Source organism: Pseudopipra pipra, chromosome 9 (assembly GCF_036250125.1).
Source record: "Pseudopipra pipra isolate bDixPip1 chromosome 9, bDixPip1.hap1, whole genome shotgun sequence".
Taxonomy (NCBI): domain Eukaryota; kingdom Metazoa; phylum Chordata; class Aves; order Passeriformes; family Pipridae; genus Pseudopipra; species Pseudopipra pipra.
In genome coordinates, this window is record NC_087557.1 from 22,187,782 (window position 1) to 22,201,281 (window position 13,500).

At 47.9% G+C, this 13,500-nt stretch overlaps 2 protein-coding genes across 3 annotated transcripts; one reads left to right on the plus strand and one right to left on the minus strand.

Moving 5' to 3' along the window:
• Nucleotides 1-797: 797 nt before the first annotated feature.
• TTC4 (tetratricopeptide repeat domain 4) lies at nt 798-9,332 on the plus strand. Its single transcript, XM_064665152.1, has 10 exons — nt 798-916; nt 1,029-1,146; nt 1,224-1,385; nt 2,874-2,951; nt 3,724-3,848; nt 4,141-4,227; nt 5,100-5,314; nt 6,478-6,559; nt 7,638-7,720; nt 8,642-9,332. The coding sequence occupies exons 1-10, from the start codon at nt 830-832 to the stop codon at nt 8,739-8,741; spliced, it is 1,137 nt and encodes a 378-aa protein (XP_064521222.1). The 5' UTR covers nt 798-829; the 3' UTR covers nt 8,742-9,332.
• A 322-nt stretch (nt 9,333-9,654) lies between these two features.
• On the minus strand, nt 9,655-10,996 carry TMEM205 (transmembrane protein 205). Of its 2 annotated transcripts, XM_064665154.1 has the most exons (4): nt 10,845-10,996; nt 10,663-10,768; nt 10,398-10,561; nt 9,655-10,155 (listed from the first exon to the last, which is right to left on the minus strand). In XM_064665154.1, exons 2-4 carry the CDS (start codon nt 10,760-10,762, stop codon nt 9,856-9,858), a joined length of 564 nt encoding a protein of 187 aa, XP_064521224.1. In that variant the 5' UTR covers nt 10,763-10,768; nt 10,845-10,996; the 3' UTR covers nt 9,655-9,855. The 2 variants fall into 2 exon arrangements, with proteins under 2 accessions (XP_064521224.1, XP_064521223.1); XM_064665153.1 differs by having other exon boundaries at nt 10,663-10,994.
• Between the last annotated feature and the right edge of the window lie 2,504 nt (nt 10,997-13,500).

Consider the following 13,500-nt stretch of genomic DNA (forward strand, 5'->3'; position numbering starts at 1 on the left):
AGGGAATCACTTTGCCCTGTCCTGCAGCTCCAAGGTCATGAGAGATCACGAGCAACAGCGATGCCCCTGTCCTAGAATCATGGAATTAGTTAGGTTGGAAAAGACCTTTAAGATCATTGAGTTCAACCAGTAACCCAGCATTGCCAAGCCCACCACTAACCCATGTCCCCAAGTACCACATCCACACATCCATTAAGTCCCTTCAGGGATGGTGATTCCACCACTGCCCTGAGCAGCCTGTTCCAATGCCCGACAACCCTTTAAGTGAAGAAAATTTCCGATATCCAATCTAGACCTCCTCTGGTGCAGCTTCAGGCTGTTTCCTCTTGTCCTGTCACTTGTTACGAGGGAGAAGAGACCAACTCCCACTTGGCTACAACCTCCTTTCAGGGAGTTGCAGAGAGCAAGAAGTTCCCCCCTGAGCCTCCTTTTCTCCAGGCTGAGCCCCCCAGCTCCCTCAGCCACTCCTGGTGCTCCAGACACTTCCCCAGCTCTCCACGTGCTGCCGGCCGGGAAGATCACCTCGGCCTCCTCCCAGTTGTACCAGGCGGGATCAGCTCCTCCTGCCATCCATCCCCAAGGCAGGTGCCACCCAAAGGTGCAGGGGAGAGCGGGGCTAAAGTGGGGGGCGATCGGATGGAACAGGGGACGGTCGAAAGGAGCAGGGGGCGGTCGGAAGGAGCAGGGGGCGGTCGGATGGAGCAGGGGGCGGTCGGATGGAGCAGGGGGCGGTCGGATGGAGCAGGGGGCGGTCGGAAGGAGCAGGGGGCGGTCGGATGGAGCAGGGGGCGGTCGGAAGCGGTCGCAGGCGGGGCCAGGCGGCTGCACGATGGCGGAGGACGGGCCGGGCGACGGGTCCGGCGTGCCGGGGCCGCCGCGGTACCGGGGCGCGCTGCACCCCGACACGTGGGAGCAGGTGAGGCGGCGGGGCCGGGGGGCTCAGCTGAGCTGAGCTGAGCCGAGCTGAGCTGAGCTGAGCTAAGCTAAGGGCGGCGTGTGTGTGTGTGTCCGTGCCGATCCATCCCCAGGAGCTGGAGGCCATCCCCATGTTCATGAAGCGCTGCCCGGCCGACATCGACGCGTCGCGGCAGCCCGAGCTCGCCTGCCTGCAGTCGCTGCTGTTCGACGAGGAGCAGAGCCCCGCAGGTGGGCACCGCGCGGGGGGGCTGGGCGTGTTCTGGGGGTGCCCCCGCTCAGACCCTGACACCCCTCCATCCCCGCAGAGCTGGCCAGGATGTACAAGAACGAAGGGAACGAGTACTTCAAGGAGAAGGACTACGGGAGAGCGGTCGCCGCCTACTCCGAGGGGCTGCGGAAGAAGTGCGAGGACCCCGAGCTGAACGCGGTGCTGCTCACGAACCGGGGGGCCGCACACTTCCACCTGGGTGAGGGACCTGTGCCAGCTCCGACTGGGATGGGAATGGGGCTCTGCGCTCCAGAGCTGCTTTTCCTCTCCATTTTCCTTCTTTCTTTTTTTTTTTTTTTTTTTTTTTGGTGTGTGATACAACAGACTAAGTAACTTATTCATGAGAAAAAGGCACCTGAAGACCTGGCTCACTTCAGAGCGTGGCTGCGTGTAGGATTTGTGCTCTGTTCATTGCAACTATAACCTGGTGCTTGAGCCTTGGCTCCAGGAGAGGTTAAAGCCAGTGGTTTTTAGAATCATAGAATGGTTTGAATTGGAAGAGACCTTTTAAGGGCATCTAGTCCAGTCCCTCTGCAATGAGCAGCAACATCTTCAACTGCATCAGGTTGCTCAGAGCCCCATCCAACCTGGCCTTGAATGTTTCCAGGGATCCAGGGATGTGGTTTCTACCACATCTCTGGGCAACCTGTACCAGTGCCTGACCACCCTCACTGTAAAAAATGTCATTCTTCCTTATATCTAGTCTAAATCTACCCTCATTTAGTTTAAAACCATTACTCTTTTTCCTGCACAACAGGCTATGCTGAAAAGTTTGTCCTCATCTTTCTTGTACTTAAAGGGGGCCCCCTTTAAGTACTGAAAGGGTGCACTAAGGTCTACCCAGAGCCTTCTCTTCTCCAGGCTGAACAACCCCAACTCTCTCAGCCTGGTTTTATAGGAGAGGTGCTCCAGCCCTCTGATCATTTTTGTGGCCTACTCTGGACCCAACATGTCTTTCCTGTGCTGAGAACCCCAGAGCTGGATGCAGTACTCCAGGTGGAATCTCGTGAGAGCAGAGTAGAGGGGCAGAATCCCCTCCCTCCACCTGCTGCCAATGCTGCTTTTGATGGAGCCCAGGACATGGTTGGCTTTCTGGGCTCCATATGCTTTAGCACAGCTTTTAGGAGGATCTATTCCATAATCTTCCCAGGCACAGAGGTGAGGCTAAGAGGTTGGTAGTTCCCAGGGTCCTCTTTTCTATCCCTTTTAAAAATTGGTGCAAAGTTTCCCTTTGCACCTGGGACTTTACCTGACTGCCATGACTTTTCAAATATCATGGAGAGTGACTTGGCAACTACATCAGCCAATTCCCTCAGGACCCTGAGATGCATCTTGTCAGGTCCCATGGACTTATATATGTCCAGGTTCCTCAGGTGGTCACAAAGCTGATCTCTTACAGCTACCACCCATTCTACCAACAGCATCCGCACAGCAGGGAAGGTGTTCTTGGCTTTTTAACGCTGTTGTGTGTTGCAGTAGGGCAATGTTACTTATCCCTCACCTGTGTTTGATCCCTGTCCTTTCACTTCTTGCCCTCAGGTTACTCCTTTTTATCCTCCTCTCACCTCACAGCGATTGTAGAAACAGTGAATTGTAGGGTCTCTGCATAAACTGTTTTGTCACCTTGGTGTCTGGTTGGATTTTAAATATAAATGCAAGGTTCTGAGCAGTTTTACTTGCTTTGTAGGTAACTACCGTTCTGCTCTCAATGATGCCACGCAAGCCAAAAAGCTAAAGCCCACCCATCTCAAAGCAATCATTAGAGGTAAGAGTTAAAGGCCGTGTTGCTTCATGGAGTGTAAGAAACATGGTTCCAAAACACTTGGCACATGTTAGCTTTATTTATTGTACTGTTAATGTTACAAGAAACAAACTGTTGTTAGATGTTGCTTTGTTTCCTTGCACATTTCTGTGTGTTTAATAATTGTGTTTATAAACCTTATATTACTGTGAGTGGGGATCATGCTTTGTTTCTGGACAGAATTCATTTCAGAAAGGTAAAGTCTTAGAGTTACTGTAAGAGATCTCTTCACTTGTTTTGTTATTGGTGTTTCTCCATGAAACAGAGCTCTGGGTTTTGCTTTGGATTTTCAGTCAAAATAGTATCCTTTGCTCTTCAGTTTCTCTGTCTGTCAAAGAGGTACTGAATCTGTTTCTGTAGAGCACAGACATAATACTAGTTTTTGAGGTTTGGTTGTGCTTTTTCCCCAGCATTTCTCACTCCATGGAAATCCCCCTTTTAATTTTTCCTTACAAGACAAATACTGAAACATTAATTATGATAACATTTTGCTTGTAACAGACACTTCTAGAATAATTCTTATAATTTCTGTGACCAGATGAGCAAATAATACAAGAACTGATGAAATATTTTAGATTTTCTTCTCAGCTGACCTGCTGGAAATCTGTGATTGAGCATGACCATGCAAGACAAAAAAGACTAGTGCAAAAGCACCAGGCCTAATGCTGTCTTTATACCCATCACTTTGTGTAGTAGTTTTACACTGACCCCAGACTTAAAATCTTAATCCTTCCAGGAGCTCTCTGTCACATGGAGCTGAAGAATTTCTCTGAAGCAATAGCATGGTGCGAGGAGGGCTTGCAAATAGATTCAACAGAGAAAAAGCTTCTGGAAACAAGAGTTAAAGCTGACAAGTTAAAGGTAAATATGAAGGCAGCCTGGCATCTGCAGTGCTTGTCTTCTGCTTTGTGTCAGGAATCACTTTGGGGTCCTTGGTTGAAGACTGCTCCACACAGGTTTCTGTGTAGTGTAATATCCACACAGAGAATTGAGTGGTGGTTCTATATGGTGTGTGTTGAGCTGTGTAGGAGAAGGAGCTGGAGAGGACCCTTCTGGAGACCCAAACTGATTTCTCCACTCCTTGACAGGGTAGAGCAGTGATGAGCATTGACTTGCTGTGTGTGACCATGGTGCAACCTTTTCTTACATGTAGCGAGCTGAGGAGCGGGATGCAAGGAAAGCAAAGGTGATGGAGAAGAAAGAGAAGTGTCAAAGGGAAATCTTGCTTGCAGCAATAAAGGTGGGTCAGTGAGAGGGGCTGGCTTTGTGTGCTTTGGGATTTTTTTTTTAAGAGCTCTCATTTGTCTCTAAAAGTTTGTTCTTTTGCTTTTGAGGGGCTTTTGAGGGCTAGAGCCAAAAAAAATGAGTTAAAACCATAATTCTCCTTATCTCTGTGACTGCAGCTTCCAGGTTTCCATATTTCAGGTAACAACTAATGCAAAATACAAACCCAGTGTTAGGAGATGGACTGAGCTTTGTGAGTGCTCTGGCTGCTGGGCTGTAGCATCACACTAGCCCAAGGAACCTTGCTTTCTTTGCTGCCCATTGGCATTACTTCAGTGGAAGGATAGAAAATAACCATTCAATAGGGTGGAGGAGGGAATCAATCCAGGATCCTTTCCTACCTCATTGAATGTTTGGGCTACATTAAAATATTTTGAGCTATTATATAAAGTCAGATTTCCAAGGAAAAAGCTGATCTTATTTCAGTTTTCTGAAACAGTGGATGCTCTCAGGAGCTGGTGTGTGTAGTTGCACCCTGAAGTGATGCCTGCAAGGTCCCAAAGAAAAGGATTTTAGATGCATCCCTTTCCACACATTTTCTCAGGCTCTTCTCTCAGTGTATGGGCTCCTCTTGATTGCCACCTCTCCTCATCCATTTCGTGAGGTGTCTGGATACCTGGCTGAGATTCTGGATTCTTTTGGGAAGACCAGTCCCCTGAGTCTGATACTACAGGAAAGCTTTTGATGGCATGTTTAAGAGCTGACTCATTAATAAGAACAACACAATTTGACCTTTTACCGACTGCTAATTTTTTGCTCTTATTCTCCCTGCCATATCTGTTTGGCTTTTGGTTGTTTTTTTTAGTTTTTTCCCTCCCTCTCCTGCAGGAAAGAAATATCAAGCTTGTTCTTGAGCCTTCAAATGAAGAAGACGAAATGTCGGATGGCCTGGCTGAGATATCCTTAGATGGGTTCCACTCTGACAGTGCCACAGGGGCAAAGGTGCACTTAGATGCTGATGGCAACCTGCATTGGCCTGTCCTCTTTCTGTACCCTGAGCACGAGCAGACAGATTTCACTGTGGCTTTTCATGAGAACTCCAGGTAAATGCGCTGTCAGCAGAACTCTTGCATAAGGGAGATGTTTGAGCAGATGAGAACAGACAGCAAGTGAAACACTGCCATGCTGATGAAGTTGTTCTGGATTTCTAATTGCAGAGTTGACCATTTTTTTCAGCAGGAGGTTGCACTAGATGACCTTCTGAGGTCCTCTCCAACCTGAACTATTCTATGATTTATATAAATTTATAGCCCAGACAAACACATTTTGCCAGGGTGATTAAAGGGGCTTGCAGTGCAAGCTTAGACCTATAATTAATTAGTGGCCAGTAATATCTGTGACCCATCCACACATGTGGATTCTAGAGGTTCATTAAGGTGCTGTTTCAAAGCCCATCAAATATGGGATCTCAGAACAACAAATTAAAAATTATTAAAATCATTAAAAGCTCAAAAATCATTAAAAGCTTCCAAAAGGGACCTGTCATAACCACCAGTGACCCCACAGTTCTCCTTAGGGTTTTCAGCAGGCCTGTCTGAACTGCTGCAGACCTTTCAGGCTATAAGCAAGTGACTGGCAAGGTGGGAATTCTACTTTTCTTGATATTAATTTCCATTTCTGATCTTACAATGTTAAACAAACTTGGAATTTGTAACTTCTTTTTTTTTTCTGGAATACATATTCCTCAGATCTCTTACTAAGTTTGGAACTTAAAATACAGTGCAAGCAGGTCAGTAAAGTTATAGTACTTACATGATAGTGTTCACTATGCCTTTTCATGACCAAAGGAAGTGGAAATGGATTTTTAGAACAAATTGGCCTCCAACACTCCTCAAGTACCAAAATAAACAAGCCTCTGACACACAAATTCTCATCACTCTGATGGAACCAAGTAGAAGGGAAATCCATTTTAGACAAAATGCAAGGTGTTTATTTTGACATCTTTTTCAGTGTGAAAATGTAAAGTTAAAAATAATTTGTTGTTGCACTGCTCAAATTTGAAACCAATAGCCTGAGTCACAGTATGGCCTTGGATTCATTGGGAAAGTGGTGAGTTTGAAGGGAAGAAACTATTAGTGATCTAAACTTACTTTCAGGTCTGATGTCTAATTTGCTAATGTATTTTTACCATCATTCAAATGCAAGTGCACAAATGATTGAAGCTGAACAGTCTGTCTAAGCTCACCAAGTGTATTTTGGCTTTTAGGTTTATTGATCATTTAATGGTGATGTTTGCTGAGTTACCTCCTTGGGATTTAGAAAGAAAATACCTTCCCAGCAACCTTGAGGTGAAAAGTTTGATTTTTCCTTCAATTTCAGGGTTGTTGTGTTGTGGGTTTGTTTGGGGTTTTTTTCTGGAGTGAGAAAATACACAGCTTTGAGGGTATGATTTGTTTACTTGTTTACCATTCACAGATGTGAAACAAAGATCTGGAGAGCTACATTCACTTATAAATACAAATATTTACCAGGTGTGCTGACAGAATTCACTAATGCAAATTAAAGTTCTTTTGTCTTCCACTTACATTGTATTTGATAGAAGGTGTTTAGAGATGTTGCTAGATTCCATCTCTGTAATGATAATTAAGATTTAGACCATCAAGCTGATAGGCTGCCTGGTTTTTTAACTGCATTGTGGAGCTGCTGAATACAAATGAGAAAATATTATTTAAAAAACAGTTTATTTTCAGAACTAACTCAAGGTACCTAAGCACATAATCGCATCAAGGTAATATATCTCTATTAACACTTTAGCAAAGGTAGGTTGTGAGTTGGTTGTGGCTGCAGTAGGTTTTGAGAATTTTTCTGAAATGGTTCATGGAAGGATACAGATATTATTCATTTTTCACTTCACTGTCATCTGGCACTGGTTGTGCCAGGCAGCAGCACAACCCTTTGTACAGTGAGCAGACAGGCCCAAAAGGACAGTGACTGTGTACTTTTCCAGATTAAAATCCATGTGTATTTACAGTCTAAGATACCGTTGCTGGATTTGAATCTCTTAACTCTATTTTGTTCAAATGCCTTTAAAACTATGCGATTTATTTCATAACATTGCTGCATTTCACCTGTTAAAAAGCAGCCCTTAGGTTTAGATTGCTTCTCTGTAAAGCACAGGAACAGCCAGTGTATTTTGCCTTCCTGCTGCTAGTGCCAGAAGCTAAGCTGGTTTATACAGGAAAGACTTGGAATTTGCACAAATCAGTTTCTTCATCACTGAATTTAGCACCTGACACAGTGGGCTCAAGCTACAGAGGTTTGATAAACCTCCGGTTGATAATGGTGTGCTGTTACTAAACTGTTGAAAGCCCAGTACTTTCCCTCATGTACCTTAGGCGTTTAATTATCCTCCAAAACCTTTTTCAGCTCTATTTTGAAGATGAAGAAAGAAATGAAATGTATGAGGTGAACCCAGAACACACATTACTACAAGTGCTGCAGCACGAAAGGTGAGGCTGTACCAGTCCATGTCCAAACAAAAAAAGGCAAAAAGTATGAGCTTTGGGTTTTAAGTCCAGTTTGTTCTTTATTAGTTCTAAGTCTTCTCTGATTTGATAGTTCTTGGTCTTAAAGGTATAAAGCAGTAAGGCTGCATGGATTTTGTGCCTGGCTTTAGTGACTTACATATGTTTTCGCCCCCAAAAAAATGAACAACTCTTTCCAGGTCTGGATGGAGATGGGAAGGGGAGCTGGGCACAGCTGAGTAGCACAAAAGGGCTGTTCCAGATCCCATCTACACAGTACTACTTTAAAAAAAAAAAAAATGCAGCAGCCTATAAAGAGCATGTTGAAGGTTAACAATGCTCTCACTGTTCATAATGCTGTGTGAGCAGCCCCCGACACAGCGTGCAGCACTGTTCCCCAGTGAAACTGGCTTTAAAGTGTTGTGCAGTTACTGAGAGAGAAGAATTTGCTGTTTGTAAAGCCAAAAAGTTATTGTGGAGCCTGTGCTGTTGAGTTGCACCATCTCGTAGCTGGAGGAAGCTGCCCCACAGTGCGGGCTGTCGCAGTGGGAGCGGGATCTCGGTCACTGCCACAGGCTCTGGCCGAGCTGTCACTCCATAAAATTCAGCAGCGTACACAAGCCCTCAGATTTCAGACTGTAAGGGCAGTTGCAAGAGAAACCTCCTTCCAGAGGGAGAATAACAGCTGCTTTAATTAAAAGTAGCTGTTGGAAGAGGAGTTGACTCATAAAACACTCCTCCTCAGATGTGCTTAGCCCCAACTCCAAGAGGCTCTGCTAATCAGCACAAAAGCTCATCACTGGCCTTTGGGAGGGTCAGTCTTTATGGAGCAGGGTGGAAGTCACTCGCTTTGCAGGACACTTGGCCAGCTACAAGGAAGCAAAGGACTCCTTTTAATCTTTGCAGATATTTTGTAAAGGCCGGGACTCCAACAGTTTTGGTATTTGCGAAGTGTTCTCCTTTCTCTAAGAAATACTTCTCTGGTAAGAAGGTGCATCGACTGTAATGAGCAAGAGTGAAACGAGGAATCCTGTGCAAGAGGTTGCTGTTCATTAGCCCAGCTACAGGCTGCAAACTTCCGCTTGAACAAAAATACCTTGCACACTTCAGGGAAGAGAAATAATCTTGGCACATGGGGAAACTTCCAGGAAAGCAGCACAGGAGAATAAAGGGCTTACATGAGGGGATTATTTGTTTAAAAAGAAACCCAGCTGGCTTGCAGAAGGTCTCCTCTATGATAGGCTGCATGTGGTTTTGAAATAAACCTGATGCAGTGCCAAACACTGGCTGTGGTTTCAGCAACAGCAGCTGGGAATGTAGTTCCTTACCTGTGAAGAATCACAGATCTCCTCGGAGGTGGGCTGTAGTTGCTGGGGTTTAACAGCAGTGGGCTAGGGCAATACCTGCCTGTTGCAGCGGGGTGGATGCAATCAAGTCCCTGCCTGGGATCCAGCAGCTGCTGTTTTGTCACTGCTTGGCTCTGCTGCTGGCCAAGGTACAGCAGAGTTCCTGATTTGGAGCAGTGTTTTACTGACCCTTTTGCTACTGTACTGATTGTCCTACAGAACCTGGAATAAACATGGCTATTTTAACTAGATTGACTTTTGCCTAATGAATGAGACAATATTTTTTCTCACCTCATGAAATACTGGAAGAGAGTGGCAAACAGTAATTGTAAACACCAATGTAACAGCCTTATCCATTACACTAACTGATACAGCCAACATACAGGGCTTGTGTATTAGCTTGCAGCTTTTAATTAAAAGTAATTCTAAATCTCTCATTTCTTTCTCTTCTGCAGTCTCTCTGTGACTGCAGAAATACACTGCAGCTTTAGACACAGCTAATGCAGAGGGCATTAGAAATCTGTTCAGCCATAAACACTCCTGCTTAGATCATAGAGGCTGCCTTCAGACAGATTCAGAGAAAGCATTTTCATTTCACTATTCCTGAATTTCTGCACCATGCACAAATACAGTAAGAGTATCTCCACCTGAGGATGCTGCAATTTAATCTCCAAACCTCAGGGTTACTACACAGCAAGGCAGCAGGATGGCTCCCTTTTCACAGTATGTTGGTTCTGGCCGGGCAGCCATCGATCGCCTCGCAGTGTCCTGCCCTCACAGGGCAGAGAGTTTGACAGCGAGGTGGTACAGGCTCAGGCCATTGCACACAACGCAGCAGAGGTTGCAGAGGGAGGACAGAGCATGGTAGAGGGCGAACTGCCGGCACAGCTGCCTGTAGCTGGGGTTGGAGGCTCGCAGGTTTCTGCGGGACTCGCTGGCCACCAGCCCGACCTCCTGCCCGAGGCCGTGGCTGCGCTCCACGAGGTGCAGGTCTGCCACAATGTCGGAGGTGACGTGCCCGAACCACTGTGTGTTCAGCACAGAAGCAGCGATGCAAATGAAGAAGAGGATGATCTGTGGGGGAGCAAAGCCCACCGTGAACATCCCACACGTGTTGTGGGTTAAATTTCTCCCCCAGCCCCTCTCGCACACAAGGCTCGCTGCAATCTGGGTGCTAACTGGGTTCTTTAACCAGAGCCACGTGTGGAGCTCACATCGTGTGCAAACCAGCCTCAGTGGAGCAGAGCAGGGCGGGACCCTGCAGAGGAAGGGGTTTGAGCTCAGCCAGCTCATGTTTGAGAGGGGGAGGCAGCTACCTGGGTCGTGTGTTCCTCGCTGAGCCGCTTGCTGGGGTGGCACATGGCAAACAGAGTCAGGTTGAGGAAGGCACAAGTGGAGCTGATGTGGAAGTAGTAGGGGAAGAGCTCACGCTGGATGGAGCCGAAGGTGTGGCGAGGGAGGTGTCTGCTCATCACAAACCCTACAAGGGGGGAGAGCTGGTAGGTCCTGGGGCAAAGCCCCCTCCCCTGGGCCTCCCACCTGGGCAGAGAGCCACAGCAGTGCACACAGACCCCAACCTACCGGCCACGAAGGTCACCCAGATCTGCATTCCCCAGGAGGTGGAGAGGAAAAGCAGGTGCAGCAGTTTGATGGTGTTGGAGGGCTCCATGTCGGTCGGCATGGCGTCCTGGATGGGGACAGGTCCCTCCATGTCAGCCAAGACACCTCCAAATTCAGTGCTGAGCTGCAGTTACTGCTCTAACCTTACTGGATGCAGGGCAAATGCAGTTCAGGTTCACAAACCCGCTTACTCAGGAATAGCTTTGGAGCTGGCACAGCCCTTCCCAGCTCCCCCACCACACACCCAAAAGGGCTGCAAACCCAGAGCTCAAACACCTCGTATGTTAGGGGCAGGGCCCTGCGTCAGCACCTGGGAACCGGCTGGTTTGGGTGGACTTTTGGCAAAGTCCAGCCAACGCCCCAGCTGACCCCTGGCAGCAGGAACAAGCAGAAAGTCAATAAAAAGGGGAAGAGAAAAGCCCTGACAAATATGCCTGCCCATGCTGTGAGCATCAGAGAGGCCCTTTGGTCAGGGGGAAGCCCCCCCTGCTTAAAAGCGGCAACAGCTTCTGCACTTTTTAACCAAAAAAGCCTGGGGGCTTGAAGGAGCAGGGACGCTCCCAGGCGCACCCCACTGCCCCAGCCCCCGCGCTGGCACAGCACGAGAGCACAGGCAGCAGCGGGTGGAGGGAGGCTTTGAAGGAGCTGCCTGATCCACTACAAGGAGCACTTTGGAAATTAATTAAAACAAAGCTGCTAGGAGTAGCCCATCAATACTGCTGCCTGCAGAATTCTTTCTCCTCCCCTCGTCTGATCACCTCGGGGCATGAATTACAGCGGGGATGGCCTTAAAAGAGACGCTGCCTTCTAATTCCATCCCACTCCCACTGCAAAATGGATAAATATACACTGTATTATGATATATTAATTCCATATATTTATTTAGGCATCTAAAAAATCAGGTCCTTAAACCTTCTCATGATGGCAGCGTACTGGAGAAGGCACTTCGATGCCACCTGGAGTGCTGGCCTGTAAATTCCCATCTGTCTTCATGGTCTTTTCTTTTCCAAAAGCTTCTTGGAATTTTTGGGATGCCTTCCTGCTCCATCCTTCAGCAGCCCTGTCCACTGCAGGGGCCCAGGGAAGGCAGTCTGGTGAGGCTTTTTTCATTGCATCATCCTGGACAGGAAGGCAGCGATGGGCACTGCATTGGGCAGCTGCCATGGAGCCCTGATGCTCCCGAGGTCCCAGATCTGCCTCCCCAAATCGTTTGTCTCCATGCAGGAATTAGCAGCTGAGGGCACCAAGGCAGCTGGGTGTTTTCGTGCAAAGAAGCCACATCTGGGAAGGTTGTTCAGAGCAGGGGAGTAACTCCCCTTTTTTTAAGCGAATAAAAAAAACTGTGATTGAGTGCTGATTTGGTCCTGGAGTGGTGGATTTGCTGGGGAGGGCTCTGGGAAAGGCTGGTAAGGGCAGGTTGCTCTGAATGCACCCACCAGCAGGTCTCTCCTCCCTTGGGAACTGGCTGTGGGATTAGGCAGTGGAGCTGGGTGCTCCAGGGATGCTCCAAGCCACACAGTCCTGCTGTCCATGCTCCCCTATGCCTGAGGGCCAGCAGGTGCTGCAGGACTGCAATTTTTTTCCAAATGTACATAAACCATGAGACATTTCACACCATTGTAGTGCTCTGTCACACCCCCAGGTCGCTCCTGCTCTATCACCCTGCATCCCCAGGGACCCAGCCAGGCCAGAGCCAGGGCTGACCATGGCCTCACAGAGGTAAAAAACACAGTACTTAAGGAGAAGGAGAGGTCAGCTAAAGTTTAATGTTCAGGCAAATGCATCATCCCCTCCGCTTAATCAAGCAGCAGCAATTCCTAACGGTAAGTAGAAAGGATGTCTCAGGTCCTGGTGATAAAAAGGCAGGATTGCTCTGAGTTTTGGGAGATAAGAGGGCTCTATAAAAATTGAATGTTTTGTACTATGATCAGCTTGAGATGGCTTTATCTTGTGGAGGTTGGGGCAGAGCCATGCCAGGCCTTGAGCTGAGATGTTTATGATGGGAAATACGAGAGAGATTAGGGGTTTATGGCCACAGCCAGCCCAGGGTTAGGAGCCACTGGCCAGTGGCCACAAGAGAGGGGCAGGGGCTCCTGCTTATAAACTAGGTGGGGAATTTGGGTGGCAAAGCACCTTTTTAAGGACTGGATGCTGCAGAAAGGAAAAAACACCCAGGGATGCCTGGAAAAGACCCTGTGCATGTTTTTGGTACCCCATGGCCTCATCTTACCCTGAGCACAGCATCATCATCACTTGCTCATGGTTAAGCTCTGCAAAACCCACCCTTGGGTTTAAGTTCATGGGGCTCTGGAAGCAAAGTTCTACATCCCCAAGGGCTCCTGGGGCTTGTCCCCCTCCCAGCAGGCAGCAAGCCCTTCAGAACATCAGTTCCATCAGAAAACCTCTGGCTGTGTGACCCAGGAAGGCCTGGGAAGGGGCTCTCCACAGGGCTGTGGCTGAGGGCAGATGTCCCCTGGGCTGTGACTGATGAGTAGCACTTCCACATCCCTGCTGCATTCCAGTGGCTTTCTCAGAGCATCTCAGACTTTGGGAAACAAAGTTTGGCTTTGTCTGTTTTTTTTCTTTTTCAGTGCCCCTGAGGCAGTTTGGGGGTTACATCTCAAGGTGTTGGTGCACCCAGCAGACAGGGATAAAGGGGCAGCTCCACAGGTCTGCCCCAGGCATGGTAGCAATGCCTCCGGGCAGTACCCAAAAGCCACTCTCATGGAGCACCGGCTGACACCCCATTCCTACAGCATGAAGTCCTGCCTCAAAGGATCCCCCTCATCCACCTGAGCC

Excerpts from the sequence above, each read along its gene's own strand:
- TTC4 (XM_064665152.1), top strand. The coding sequence starts at position 830 with ATGGCGGAGGACGGGCCGGGCGACGGGTCCGGCGTGCCGGGGCCGCCG. Across the intron at positions 3,849-4,140 it reads TTAAAGCTGACAAGTTAAAG|CGAGCTGAGGAGCGGGATGC; the intron begins GTAAATATGAAG and ends TCTTACATGTAG. Across the intron at positions 5,315-6,477 it reads GCTTTTCATGAGAACTCCAG|GTTTATTGATCATTTAATGG; the intron begins GTAAATGCGCTG and ends TTTGGCTTTTAG.
- TMEM205 (XM_064665153.1), bottom strand. The coding sequence starts at position 10,792 with ATGGAGGGACCTGTCCCCATCCAGGACGCCATGCCGACCGACATGGAG. Across the intron at positions 10,562-10,662 it reads CTGGGTGACCTTCGTGGCCG|GGTTTGTGATGAGCAGACAC; the intron begins GTAGGTTGGGGT and ends CCCCCCTTGTAG. Across the intron at positions 10,156-10,397 it reads GCGAGGAACACACGACCCAG|ATCATCCTCTTCTTCATTTG; the intron begins GTAGCTGCCTCC and ends GCTCCCCCACAG.